Source organism: Equus caballus, chromosome 5, assembly GCF_041296265.1.
Source record: "Equus caballus isolate H_3958 breed thoroughbred chromosome 5, TB-T2T, whole genome shotgun sequence".
Classification (NCBI taxonomy): domain Eukaryota; kingdom Metazoa; phylum Chordata; class Mammalia; order Perissodactyla; family Equidae; genus Equus; species Equus caballus.
Genome location: NC_091688.1, coordinates 34,693,699 through 34,708,422, shown reverse-complemented (window position 1 = coordinate 34,708,422; position 14,724 = coordinate 34,693,699). Strand labels below are relative to the sequence as shown.

Here is a 14,724-nt window from a genome sequence, read left to right as displayed (position 1 = left end):
CTGCCATTACTTACTGTAGCATCCTACTCAAGTGATTTAACTTCTCTGACCTCAGTGTCCTTGAATGAAAAGTGGGAATAATAACATCTACTTTCTGGGTCGTTTTGAGAATCAGTGAGATGACAACTGCTGAGTATTTGGGACCACACCTGACATAGTCAGGGCTTGATAGAGACTAGTTCCATTAATGATGACCATGTACAGTGCACTGCTGTGCCTGGAACCTGGTACACGCTCAGTAACTGGGAGTCGTTGATATCCTTGTAAGTAGAGTTTTGTTTATCAGTACAGTGAATGTCTCAGGATCCAGCCACGTCCCTCAGAGCTGCAGCTCTGCTGTGAAAATACTTTCTGAACCAAAGGCACAGTCGCCCAGTTGAGGGATTGGACTCAGGGGCATCCGGAACAACAGCAGGCAACATTTTCTATTAGGAGTCAGAAAACCATCCCAGTGCATGCTGCTCATCAGCTAGCTTTCATGGTGCTTACCTGGGATTCAGCTGTCTTCCTCTGGTGGAGAGGAAAATGAGCTTCTGAAAATGAATATTTCATACATGGAATTTTTCATTTGGAAGCAAGGCTGGGAGATGAGTGGGGAGCAGAGACTGCAAAAGTGTATCCAGCCAACTCTCCTGGGGATCGGTCCTTGGCAGGGAGGCTCAGCTTAGTGTCTCTCATCTGCCCCTTTGCCTGCACTCTGCATGCCCGGAATGCCACCAGAGCCGCAGCCGCCTTCTTCCTAGTGGCTTTGTACTGGCAGAAGGGCCAATATGGAAAAAACTGGGAAGGCTGGGTGCCCTATGGCAGCTTTCCACCTCAAAGAGGGGTCTTTGGGTCTCTTTTACTCTACAGTCCATTTAGCTTTTAGTGCTAAGGAAAAAAAACCTTGTTGGTGTCTTCCAGGGCCTTCCATAGACAATGAAGTTGAGTGTTTCAGAAGCATATCCTCAAGGCATTGGAGTTTATAAGCCACTTTGTTGAGTAGTTAAAGATGACCTGTTATGAGCCAAGTACTCTGCCAGGTCTTGGGGCAACAAAGATGAAGATGACATAGGCACTGCTTTCAAGGAACTCACAGTCTAGTAGGGAAGACAGATGTGCGTGCAACTGACAGATTTAATAAAAGAGGTGTAAACAGTTTGGTGAAGATGTCTAGACCTCAGGTTTACTTGTTCTTGTAGGATTCTCCCATTTCCTTACCCAAGTATTCCAGTAGGCAGAATATACTGACGCCATTGCGTTTGCTTATGTGCCCGGCTACACAAGTGCCAGTTTCTGAGGGCCACCTCTCACGTCCTGGCTTGTAGCTTCCTTGTCGAGCCTCCAACATAGAGGTCTAAGAGGAAACATCTCCCCCGGGTCTGTCTGCCCCAGCCCTGGACTAACTCCTACCCTTGTTTCATAGCTCTCCACCATCATAGACATGCTGGAAGGAGCTTTCTATGGCCTGGATCTCCTGAAGCTGCATTCGGTCACTACCAAACTGGTGGGGCGAGTGGATAAGCTGGAGGAGGTAAGGAAGATTCTGGGTTTCCATATCTTTCTTTCGATAAGGCCCAAAAGTGTATCAAACTTCCCACAGTACTTTTTCAGAAAGCACGTGTCCTGACTAGACTCAACCCATTCTATTCTCTGGAAAGAAAAAAATATTCATAAAACATTCATCCAAAATCATGCCAAATTATTGGTGACAAAGAGAATCAGTGAAATACCTTCTTTTTTCATACGTAAGAACCACGTAACCGATGTATTTCTATTTTTACTTTGACTTCCAGGGAACTTAGAGCTAAATAAAATGTCAAAGTACAATAAGCATCTTACTTCTGGTTTTAAGGTAGAGTCATCTCCCTCCTGGGTAGATGGTTGTTAATATCTTGTTCTGGTTTTTATTTTTTTTTTAAACTGTTTTAGTGCTTGCCTCTGTGTGTGTGTGGTAATCCATCTCAAATCCATTTTAGAGAAAGAAGACATAAAAATGATTACTAATAAATAATATTCCCTACTAGAAAACATTCAGGCTGATCACCCAGGAAGAATGGACTAGTAAAGTAATTTCCATAGGTAGAGACACCACATTATTATGGCTGAGCTCCAGAGAGATGTACAGTTGGTGCCATGGTTTTCAGTTAGTGGTATGTGGTGACATTGTTTTTTTGCTGTGATGCTTGAACATATAGATAAGAAATCATTTAGTCACCAGAAGAGTAATGATCATCATTCATCTTTATTGGTAAGAAGCTGACAGGTATGTTTCTTTGCCTGGCATCCAGTTCTTGAACCGATACTTGAAACAGTGACTCCCAGAGCTGCTGCTTCAAGTAGAAAGCTAGGTATTTTGTTGTTGTTGTTGAGGTATAATTGATATACAACATTGTATTAGTTTCAGGTATATAACATAATGATTCAATATTTGTATATATTACAAAATGATCTCTGCAATAAGTCTAGTTAACATCCATCTGTGTAATTTTCAGAATGTTACTCTAAGTGGTAAATTTAATAACAGTGTAAACATGTAAACATATCAATATTCTTCATGAAAAAGCGGGCATGGGGGGGGGGGTCTCTCATGGAGGAGCTGAGGTTCCCAGATGGGTGATTAGTAGATGTTAAGATATGAAAAAAGCAGTGCTCTTTAGTTTGGCGGAAAGAGCCTCCCTGGACTAGGAGTCAGGACAGAGTGAATTACTCTGTTAGCAGCTGCTAAGCAGCCATGTCTCACTTTCTCCATCTGTAAAGTGGGAAAGGCACCCTACCAGCTTTGTATGGTTGCTGAGGGGTGAAAGGTGAGCTAGGCATTTTGGAAGTACTTTGAAATTATTAAATGCAACAGGGCACTCAGGTTGTGGCCAGTGAGTAGGGGCAAACTTCGCCCAATCGCTTTGCCAAGAGAGCTGGGACAAGGACGATGAAACATTGTAGTTGCCTGGATTGGTTTCAGCACTCTCCTTGCACTCCTAAAAATGTTCCCAGAAGGTGAACACCGGTTCCTTCTTCACCCACCCTTAGGCTTGGCTCCCCCAGAGCTGTGATGAAGTGTTTTCTGCATGTGGCCATTTGCTCTGGGAGGATTGGTGGGGCCACAATCACTTTACAAGGTCTGATAAGTGGGATCAGGGTACCGGAGCCCGAGCTTTGCAGGTAGGTCACAGTGGCAAACAGGACCACATCAGCCCACTCTCATCAGCCCCCTCTTCCTGGAGGGGCTCCCTAAGAGAATTAGGCCACTCAGCATCTTGGGTCTCTCCTTCCCCAATGTTGACAGCTGGAATGATGAGATTGGGAATGGTCAACACTATCCTACAACCAATGGACTTCGTGCAGCCTTGGGATTCTTTCTCCTATTTAAAACCACTTTCTGATTCTTCCAAAAGAGTTCAAAAGGAATTAAGCCAGGATCCAGTTGGACTTTGGAAATTGGAAAGTGCCTCTCTTTCTCTTGGCCCCCAGAACCATCCAAATGTGCAATACCCCTTTAAAAAAAAGGATTGCATTTTTATAGGAACAGGCTGACAGCCACCTCTTCTGTGTTCACCTGACCTTGGCAGCCATATGGTTTTTATTCTGTCTGGAGAACACAGCCTGGGAAAGATAGCTCCAGGGGTAGAGCACAGTGCTCTTGAGGCCAAGGTCAGACACTCAGCCTCTGAGAAGGCCAGCTCTGTTCAAGGGCCATAATCTGTTTCCAGCCTGGTCTAGCAGCTGAGCCCTCCTTGCTTGGCAAAGGGTAGGCATGTGGGTGAATTTGGTGCAATGCCACTACCCCAGCAGGATGGTGTCTTCTGTGCAGTCACACAATAACTGGGTTTTTGCCAAAACGAATCTTAGTTACATTGATGAGAGTTCTCTCCTTTTCAAAACTGTGATATGTTTAGCAGCGAAAACTGGACCTTTATAATAATGATAATAATCCCTTATATTTGTATAGCACTTACGGTTTTTAAAGCCTTCTGTATACATTTAGCTCATTTGTGAGCTGGACAGGATGAGAGACCTAAGGAAATTAGATGCTCTCCCTGTGATTGTGGTGCTAGGACAGTATAGGCTGGAGCTCACGCCTTCTGGTTCCTGGTCCAGGGCTTTTTCTAATCAACGCCATAAGCTTCTTTGAATCATCGCTGTCTGCTCTGGAAGCATCAGTTTTTCCTAAACAAAACTTAAAACAATAACCCTTCCAAGGGAATTTCTAGGCAGAACCGTAACTGTATCCCATAAATCCCCTTAATAGGATTAAAGTTGAGTTAGGGAAGGTCCCATGCAGTGAGAAGTTCCCCAAACCAGGCAGTCCAAAGCGACAGGGTGCTGTGGTGTGGCAGTAGTCACAGATGGGTCTGGGCCCTGGGCCCATAGAGCAGAGCAATGTCTCTTGGCTTGAGGTCCAGCCACTCGTCTCCTGGCTTGTGCTGGCTAAGTCTGTCTGCCGTCTGCAGTCACCGAAAAGGCAGAATCTTGGGTAAATGGAAAAAACACTCCTGCAGCCTGGCTCTGCAGGAGGAATGGAAGTGCAATTCTGCTCCCCGTCTTCGGATATTCTGAAATCCCAAGAGGAGTTCTTTGGAGGTCAGACCAGACAAAAGGGGTCAGTTGGAGGGGCATTTTGCCCAGCGTCAGATCAGGACTTGGCGGTAGAAGCGGGCACACGTGTATATCCACCTCGGGTGTGTAGGAGGCTGTAGGAATGGAAACTCCATTTGCAGATGAAAGAGGAAGGAAGGAGAGAGAAATGGAATCTGAGCTGTTCAGAGTCTCACCTCTTGGTAAAATCAGCTGTGGGATCTCTGCTTAGTGGCGTGGTTTTGGTTAAGCTTTTGTTTTAAACTGTGAAAAATAACACATGCATAGAAAAAGTGCACAAACAATGTATAGCCTAACAAATTATTATAAAGCAAATACTGGTGTAAGTATCACCCCACTCAAGAAACACAGCAAGGCTAACACCCAAAATGCCCTCTGCTATTCACACCCCCTCCCTGAAGGGAACCTCTATCCTGACTTTTATGTTAATTTATGTTAATCATCTTCCTTCGTTTCCTTTAGTTTCATCATCTAAGGACAATAGTTTTGTCTGTTTTTGAACTCTACATATATAGAATCTTACAGAATCCTGTGTGTGTGTGTGTGTGTGTGTGTGTGTGTGTGTGTTGGGCTTCTTTCACTCAACTTTTGGTTTTTGATACTTACGTATGTTGTTTTTATGTCTTGTAGTTCATTCGTTTTTATTCCTGTGTAGTATTCTCTTGTATGAATATCCACAATTTATTGATCAGCTCTACTGATGATGGATATGGGGGTTGTTTTCTGTTTTGTAATTCATAATAGCCCCAGGAGCACCCCTCTACGTGAACGTCCCTGTGCGTGTACCCTGGCCCACGCACGCGTGCATTCCTCTATGGTATATACATAGAAATGGAACTACTGAGCTTTTAGTTATGCTTTTTTCAACTTCAGGGGAAATTGCCAAATTGTTTTCCCAAGCGGTAGTACAAGTTTACAGTCCCTCCAGCAGGGTATGAAAGTTCCACACCCACTCTCACCAACACTTGGGATTGGTAGACTTTCTATTTTGTGTCAGTTTGGAGTGTGTATCTCAGTAGGGCCATTTCACTGTGTTCCAAAAACTTAACCCTCAAAACATCTTTCCTGTTCACCTGGTGGAGGCCTGAAGTCCCACGGGCATTCCTCTAGAACTGGTCCAAGTGAGAAGTAGCATCCAAGGTGGTCAGCAGTCCAAGAAGCTTTAATGTGGTAGACCCAGGCTGAGCCTCTCCGGGAGTGCCTGGGAAGGGGGACACATACACAGAACGTGAATGTGTTGGAGTTGGGGGTGGGGGTGGGCACAGGGCATAGGTGCCAGAAGAGATGGGAATTAGAAGTCTAGACAGGAAATCTGTAGCTCCCAAAGGCAAAGGTGAACCCTGTCCTTTGCATGTAGACCTGGCAGGGGTCCTGATTCAGCTCAAGGACACTCTTCCCCTGAGTTCTCAGTGCATCCAGGGACCCAAAGACTTGTAGGCTGCCCAGGCCTAAAAATGGATTCTGAAGGCAGCAGGACAAGAGGCAGGGGTATAACACCTAGTACCACATACTGTTTTCAGGAGGAGGTTTATTGTCAAAGTGGAGAAAAAGACAAACTGAGGGACAGATCGCTAAAATAATCTCTTCTAGCATCAAGGCTTTAGTTGAATTAAGTCATGCCAATCAAAATTGCAAAGCTTTGTGAAGAAATGCCCCACCTCTACTTAGCTGCCAGACACCTGTCAACATTTATAAGTACTTGGGTGTGCATATGACTGTGTATGTGTATGCCTTTGTGTGAATGGGTGCATATCCTGCGCTCTTAAAATAGATGTGTGCCCACAAGCTTCCCAAAGTGTGATTTCTGTTGGCAAAGCCCTGTCCCCTCTAGTGTGTTTGACTTCTCTTTCTCTCGCCTCTACCCGCTGGAGTTTGCAAACCCTGTCCATGAGCACAGATGGACACCTTGTGTGGAACCTTGTGTATCTTCTGAAGCCTTTTCTCCTGATAGCGTTGTGTCCACGTAAGCTTTACAGTCTACGATGGATTTACCAGACCCAGAACTGGCCTGCTCCCCAGAATGTGCTGGCACAGACCTTGCTGAGGCTTCTCCCCCAAACCTAAGGATTTGGTGGCCTTTGTGTTTCTGGTCTGGAAGGCAAGATCAAAGGAGCATTCCAGACCCTGGGGGATATATCTTTTCACCAACTACTAGGAAAATGTAATTTTCATGTGTGCAGGCCTGGCTGTGACTTAGGGAGCTGTGTCTTTCCAAGCCTCCCCTCCTGCCCACCGTCCACTCCCACTGAGACGCCCCCAGTGCTCACTGTCTCTCCTGACCAAATCGGCTTCCGGGGAAGGGTTTGCTGTTAAGTCATTTTACTCTTCTCCTGACTCAGGTGCATCCTTGGAGAGCGAGTGTCACTCAGCCTGTCTAACCACAGTGTCATCAGCTGTGAAAAGGGAAAGGGTTGCAGATAAATACTTCTAAGATACATTTCAGCTCTAACATTATTTAATTCAGTTTACATCTTAATATGAGTTCAAGTCAATATATTACCTCTCCTGGGGTTATATGTACTTCACATCTAATTTGTTACTGTGGAATGAAAGGTTTTCTTCTTAGCTAAAGGGATTTAAGGTGTGAGTCAGCTCTCCACCTGCTGGCCTAGGAACAGCTCGTAGCTGCCAGGATGTGAGGGAGCACGTGGCTGTAGTTAAAGTGTGGGGTTCTCCCTAATATGGAAATTCATCCTCAGAGGCCTGGAATGTCTTGCTCTTTATATGTTTGACTCTCTTCCAGGCTGTGGACTTCTTGAGGGCAAGCTGGGTCTAAGTCATCTTTGTTTCCCAGCGTCTGGTGTGGACTAGACGCTCAACAGCTGTTTGGTTGGGGAAGCGATAGAATGTGGCAGCTGGCGGCCCCCTGCACGCAGGCCGGCTGCCTGTCTCCATCAGCTGTGGTTGGAGGGATTGTGCCACGTCCAGCCTGTCCTGTCCTCAGGAGCACCGGCTGTTCCCAGCTGCTGTCCCTCTCCAGCTCTCTTATCAGGGGCTGGAGACACCTGTCGGCTGCAGCGGCTGTCCCAGGCCACCTGGTCCTAGTTGTGTCCTGGAGGGCTCAGAGTGGGGAAGAATAGGGCGAGCTCATGGGAACCTCAAGCCCTCCCACCGAGGGTCCAGATACCCCTACACTTCACTCCACCAATGGAGCCTGCCCCTCTGCCCTCAGGCTTGCCATCTGTATCTGGGCCCTGTGCCCATCCAGCCGTCTACTGGTGGGGGTCAGGTGGCCTCCAGAGATGTGGGAGCCCATGCTTGCCGCATGACTTGGGCCTGGGTTTGGCCCAGCTGCAGTCCAGCTTAGTCTCCTCCTACAAGTATCTAGTGTGTCTCTTTATAACACACCAGCCTTGGGTCCTCACCATCCTTCGTGTCCGAGCCACACCAGACCTTAGCTCCCCTTTCTTTTCTACTTGCATATCTGCTACTGAGATCCCAAGGGTCCGTCCCACTCCAGCTTCGCCTACATGTGTCCAGCCCTATTTTGTGCCTGGCACTGTGCCCCACGCAGCCCCTCATCCATTCTCCATACCAAGCCCGGTGAGGTAGGTATCACTACTCCTTTTTCCACCTGGGGCCTGGAGAGGTCCCATCGCTTGCCTTTGGTTACATAACCAGGCAGGGACCGTGGTGTGGGTTTCATACCTGGTCTCCAGCGCCAGCACCTTCCCCGACCACACCCCTGTCCCTGGTTCTGGTGGGGAGAACACGACCACAGAGAGCTGCCAGGGCTCTGCACCATGGTCATCTTTCCCTTGAGTCCCAACGCTTTTGGCTTAAGCTGCTACGTGGTCTCACCCAGGCATACACACCCTTGCCCAACAGCTGGACAAAGCCACAACACAGTTTGTACCCATGGAACAGCTTTACCCCCCATGCCCGTTTCACCTGCCTGCACACCTGGTTGTGTTGACCATCCTTAAAGCTGTGCTCTGACCAACAGTGCTGCCCAGTGCTGACTGCCAGCTGTATCCCCAACTCCACCTACATCCAATTCCCTCTTTCCCAGGGACCCTGCCTAGTTTGCACACTTCTCCCTTCTGGTATCTGTGCATCTGGCTGTAGTCAGCATGGGACACCTGTCCCCATTTGGCACTGCAGGCTTGCTCTCAGCAAGCACTCTCTGATGCCCAAATGCATGCCCCTCCAGCACATGACACTTGTTCTGTGAACACCTCTCAGTTCCTTGGCTCTGTCTGGCCCAACGACCTGTGACAGAGTTCCCAGATCTTTAATTGCCATGACTGGCTCTGTACAGGCCTCTATCTACCTGCTCTTCCTCCCTTCCCCCTCCCTCCTCTTCACAGTGCCAGGATCCTTGGCAGGGGCCATGTGGTGTGCTTGCCCCTGCTAGATAGGCACCCTTCCCGCCTCCTCCACCACACTGCCGTCACCGCCCACAAGCCACGCTGCACACACTGTAAATGTCACTGTTGCAGCTGTCCCACAAGGGAAGAGCCTGAAGCATGAAGTCATGGCGTTCACCCTTCTGCCAGGGCAGGATCGAGAGTGCCCTGTGTGGGTGGCATCGCCCATGCCTTCTGAGAAGTGCCCCACAAAAGCCTCTTGGTGTGAGGAAAGCAGAGCCCTAGGGATGAGTGGGGACCCCTGCAAGGCCAGCACCTCCAGGTTAGAGATGGCTGAATGGGAGGTAGCCAAGGAGGGGCCTGCTGCTGCTGACCTGGGGGACACCAGCTGGCCCGGCCCAGCAGGCCAATGGGGTGATGCCACTGCCAGCCTGGTGTTTATTCAGGTGGCTGGCGGGCTTTGCCATTCCCGTGAGGGGAATAAACTATATTGCACCTCTGGGTTCTCAGGGCCAGGACTGCCTCAAACCTTCCTCTGTGGAAACCTAGAATAATGACTCCTCACTAAAACCAGAAAGAGGATTGGAGATTTATTAATCAATGAGAAGAGGGGCCTAGAAACCCCAAAATCTGGGAGGCAGGACCTAAATCTGTGGAGCTGCCCCTCTGCCTCACAGGGAATGTATGGGCCAGTGCTGATGACTCTTTCAAGGTGTTCAGAAATCGGGCAGCATCTTATTTTAATAGCAAGGCTACTTAGGCCCAGAGTGGAGTCCTAGGGCCGTGGCCAGGCAGCAGATGTGGGCACACCTCAGTCCCCACCTTAGAGACATGTCCTGTCCTGACCTTGCCGAGGAGTCAGAACCTGCATCTGTCCCATCGCCCTGACTGACTTTCAGTTAGTGAATGCTTTGTTGTTTATTTCTTGTTTATTGCTTACTTCCCCTCATGGACGGTGGTCTTCATCAGAGCAGGGTCCTCACCAGTCTGGCTTACACTCGACCTCTCAACGCCCAGAACTGAACACATCCATGAGTTAATGAAGAAGTAATATATTGAACCCCTGGCCCTGCTGGGCCTCATTATATGTGTCAGGACATGAGCGTTTCAGGGGGAGACACCAGGCACTGCTCTTAGCAGGTGCTTATGGATGGACGGAAATGCTTGAATCTCACTAAGGCATTGGGAACATTAACATTCCCTGTCGCCCCCGGAAAGAAGCTGGCTCCCAGAAAACAGCCTCTCACGCATTTTGGCCCCCTTTCCAGCAGCTGTATCCCAAGCTTCCTACATTGAAGGCAGTGCTTCTCAAACTTTAATGTGTATGCAAATCACCTGGGATCTTGTTAAAATGCAGATTCTGATTCAGCAGGTCTGGGTGGGGCCTGAGATTCTGCATTTTAACGAGCTCCCGTGTGATGGAGTGATGCCTGTGTGGCTGGTCTCTGGACCACACTTTGAGTAGCAAGGACTTATGGGAGTCCAACATTTCTATGTTTCTTTGCATATGCAAATCTTCTCATATATCCTGAGACCGAAGTGCAGGTATTCACATGCCCCTTTCATGTGCTCAGTGCTGCTTGAGAGTTGGCTGAATGCCAGGACCCTCTCCTCGTGTTCTTAGTGACCCAGCGAGGGAAGTGAAGAAGCAAGGGCCAGCAAGCTGGGTGCTGGGTTCAGCTCTGCCCCTTGTTTTATGATCTTGGGCAAATCACACCCTTACTCTGGGCCTCACAGATGAAATGAAGGGTTAGGCTTGAGTTCTGGAGTCCGTTCCAGCTGTAAGATTCTATGAAAAATAGCAACCACTTAGTATGTCCATGCACTTCCACATGTATTAAGTCATGTACTCCTCATAACAACCCAGAGGGCAGGTGCTGCTCTTATCCTCATTGGACACATGGGCAAACTGAAGCACAGGGAGTTTAAGTAATTTGTCCAAGATCACAGATTCAGCACTAGCAGCATTGAGATGTGACCCAGACCGTCTCCTCCAACATCCATGCTCTTAACCTCTGCACTTGACTGCCCCTCATGGCACCTGTGGGGAATGACGACACACCCAGTAAGACCACTCTTTCCGGGGATTCTTGAAATAGGACCTCTTTCTCGCGGGCTTTAGCTCCCACAGTTCTTTCTGTGAGATTTAGAGAGGCTGGCTGGGCCCAAGCCCCCGAGGACACATCAAGCCCCTCCAGTGCTCAGTAGCTGGCGTGCAGGGAAATGCTGTAGGAGTAGCACGGCCGGTGGTTCTAGAGCCTCGCTGGTGTTAACAAGCGAGTTTTAACTAGTGGCCTCTTCTGGGCAGCCCCTGTAGGAGCCACCAGAGTTACAGTGTCAGGGTGTCACCATCTGCCTGGATAGATGCACACTCCCCCTCCCCCCCCCCCCCCCCCCCCGCCCCGGCTCTGAGCCACCATGGCTTCCCTCTAGGACATCAGCAGCATCCTACCAGGCTGCACACTGTGCCTGGCAATGACTCAGTTTTTATGCTTCCCATGTCTGTCTGTTAAACAAAGATGGAAAGCCAATGCAACCTCTGTTTTACATGGTTGCTTCCTCTACCCCCCTCATAAACAAGGCCCAAAGGAGAACATCACGTTTAAAAACTCAGATCCCCATGGCAACCTTAGAATGAGGGCCAGAGTTGGACAACGTTGGATCTCAGTGTAGTAGACTTCTCTAAAAATAACTAGAGGAGACGGGGCACCTTTCAGCCTGTCCACAACTGTCCGTGATTCAAATCCCCTGCAGCATCACCTTCTCCAGGATGCGCCTCTCAGGCCTCGAGTCCATTCCCTCCCTCCTCTGAACTCACTAAACCTCACGTTTGCCACTTACAGAACCTGATGTGGTTGGTCATCTTTTCCCTGCAGTGTGGACCTCTCTCCCCAGTTACAGTTGTCATCCCCTCTCCCCTGCACCAGGACAAGAACCCTGGGCATATTTAGAGCCTTTCTTTCTGTCCCACTGTACCTTAAATACACAGGAGGTACTCACCAGTGTTGGCTGACTGAAGCGTAGGTTGGTCCTTTCTGGTATGAAGCATGTCTGGAACACAGCTAATTTGCCAAGTGGGAGTGACTTAGAAAACTGTTTTTGTGGGTAAATAGAAAACTTTAAAGCCAGCCTATCTGTTTTCTACATAAATGATACTTTTAAAGTGTTGGGGAATCGTTTGTGCTCATTAGAAAAGCAGACTAAGTGTATTTCTTTGGGCACCCCTTCTAAAACTGCTTAGGAAACCCTTCGTTCATTAATTGAGCTACTGGTTCAGGTGTATGGGGTGCAAGTGAGTGGAATTTTTTTGTAATGTTACTCATCACTGGATAAGGGCAGACTATGTACAAACAAGAGAGAAAGAACAGGTGTCCTGGTGGCCCAGGGACATGGCAGTGTTATTATTAGGAAAGCTGTGGCAGTATGAGGCATTATTTCCAGCAGTGGGACATAACAGAGCCGAGCCGTCCCTAAAGGCTGCCTGGGACCTGGCACTGTCCTCAGCACAGGGCTGGGCACACTCTGGGACCCCACTTGCTCCTTGGCCGATTCCTCAGCCTGTCTGTGTGTGTCCGTGCTCTGAGCAGAAGATGGCTGCCAGCTGCTTCCCGCTTGTCTTCAGAGCACTTTAATGGATTCTCTTTTCACATTTTTCCTCTTCTCAGGAAGTTTCTAAAAACCTCACCAAGGAAAACGAGAAAATTAAAGAGGACATGGAAGAAATTCGAACTGAGATGAACAAACGAGGCAAAGAGAACTGCTCCGATAACCTCCTGGATAGCATGCCAGACATCCGCTCGGCCCTGCAGAGGGACGCGGCAGCAGCCTACGCCCACCCAGAGGTACAGCCCCAGCCTCCAAGGGCCTCTGACCACAGCCCCCCGGGAAGCCTGCTGCCAGCCCCTCCCGTGTGCATAGAGCTTTCAGGTCCTTTCACTGTCATGGCCCCATTTCCTCCCTACAACAGTCTGTAGTTCTGTAGGTCTGATGGGGCATTTAATGTGTTGGGTTATCTCCTAAGTTGATGCCCAAGAAACAGGCATTAATTGAGGAGATAACCCAAAAGAGTGGAGGAGGAAGCAGGTACATTTTGTTGGCAGGACTTGAAGAGTGAGGGATGCGATTAGCGAGGCAGCTCTGGAGGAAGTATTGTAAGAGGGCTCCCGGGACACCGGGGGATAGCAGCAGTTAAGAGAGGCCTTGTTTACTTTGACTGGTTGCCGGGGGCTGGTGGTGGATGGCACAGTGTGGATTCCAGGTGTGCCCTGAGGGATCCCCTCAGCCTGGGGCAGTCTGGCAGGGTGCAGACAGAGCAGGGCTGGGACAGTCAGGGCCCCGGAGCTGTTGTTCTGTGTGCTGTGATGGGAAAAAGGGCTGGGCAGCATTACCACCTCGGACTCTGTTGCCTGGGTCATTAAGACTTGGGGTACAAGAGGAGGTCAGACTGGGTATGTGAGCTTGGGACTCTTGGGCAGAGAAACTCATCAAGGTGGTGCCAACCAGGCAGGACCTGTGGGTTTGGGTAGCCTGGGGCACATGTGTTCTGAAGGCAGGATAGCGGGCAGGTTAGGACTTCAGAGACAACAAGCCCTGAAGAGAGTATGGTGCCTATACCCTGCCCAATATGTAACTCAAAATAAAGCAATTTCAAACCAGAAAATAATTAGAAGGAAGGCCAATAATTTTCTGGCTTTGCCCATGATGACTACTTTGATGCTTTTTTGGAAATATCATAGTCCTTCAAAAATTATTTTTATTCTCACTTTTGGGTGTCCCCAACATGCTAGCTACTGAGCATGTGTTTAGTCTGTTTGGTGGGTCATCCCTGAGCAGGTCTGAGCTTGTAAACCAAAGAGCCAGAGGACAGTTGGGCTGGAAGGGAACCTGGAGGCTCCCCGATCATCCCACCAGGGGCCCAGTGCCTCCTATCGCAGCCCATCTGGCATCCTCCACCGGCAGGGCTGCCCAGTGGAGTCAGGCGCTCCCCACCGTCTCTGGCTTCCAATTTCCCGGTCGGCTGAGCTTGAGAATTCATCTGTTGTCTTGATGACACATTATGTGGTATGTTCAGGAACCCAGCTCAGATTTCCTGAGGGCAAACAGCAAACCAAATCAAACACACCAAACTTTTTCTCCTTGCTCAGCAAAGCCCTTTCCCCTCCTGAAATCCCCATTCATCACACTGCTGACATTAGCACAATCCACCCAAACCAGGGTGGTGGGGGAAGAGCCTGCGCCGGGGAGGGGCCGGAAAGGGGGAAGTGGTAAAGGAGGCCCGAGGTTGGGATCTTTCTGTCCCTTTTCATCCCTCTGTCTCTTTGGTGAACCCCTCGCTGGAAAGGGGGCAAATGCGGTGTCTGAGTTTAGTTATTTTCAGGGTTCTTGTAGATGATGTCAGAGTTTCTCGGATTGGCGTATGGCAATTTGTTGGAGGCCTCTCTCCAAGAAGGTCTTTGCCTGGAGGGTTGGCAAGGAGCTGTGGGGGCTGTGTGAAGAGTGGAGAGGGCAGGGTGGGAGTGGGAACACGGGGACGCCAGGAGTTGAAGTCACACAACAGACTCTTGGATTAGCAGAGAGAGGAAATCAAAGCTTGGTGGCGGCTGCCGAGGCCCAGTGCATCCTGTCGCCAGTGAATCCAGGGAAATTATATGTTCTCTGGCAGAGGCTGTCCATGGTCTTGCTCCATCTCCTTGGCTGGGAGAAAACACTGCTGTTCCCACCCGTCCCTGAGAGCCTGGAGTTAAAGACGCTTCCTGGGGTTTGCCACGAAGAAATGACAACCTGCTTCTGCAATGCAGAGGGAGCCAGGGGCCTGCAATTAGATGGCCCACAGCGTCTG

General features: G+C 49.2%; 1 protein-coding gene across 6 annotated transcripts in view; it reads left to right on the top strand.

Annotated features, from left to right (window-relative positions):
• OLFML2B (olfactomedin like 2B) overlaps positions 1-14,724 on the top strand; it is a 36,516-nt gene that overhangs the window by 4,432 nt on the left and 17,360 nt on the right. For all 6 annotated transcript variants that reach the window (XM_001487954.6, XM_070266901.1, XM_070266900.1 and 3 more), the window contains exons 3-4: positions 1,406-1,513; positions 12,551-12,727. In XM_001487954.6, the coding sequence (XP_001488004.2) occupies positions 1,406-1,513; positions 12,551-12,727 (285 nt within the window). The remainder of the gene's footprint in view (positions 1-1,405; positions 1,514-12,550; positions 12,728-14,724) is intronic.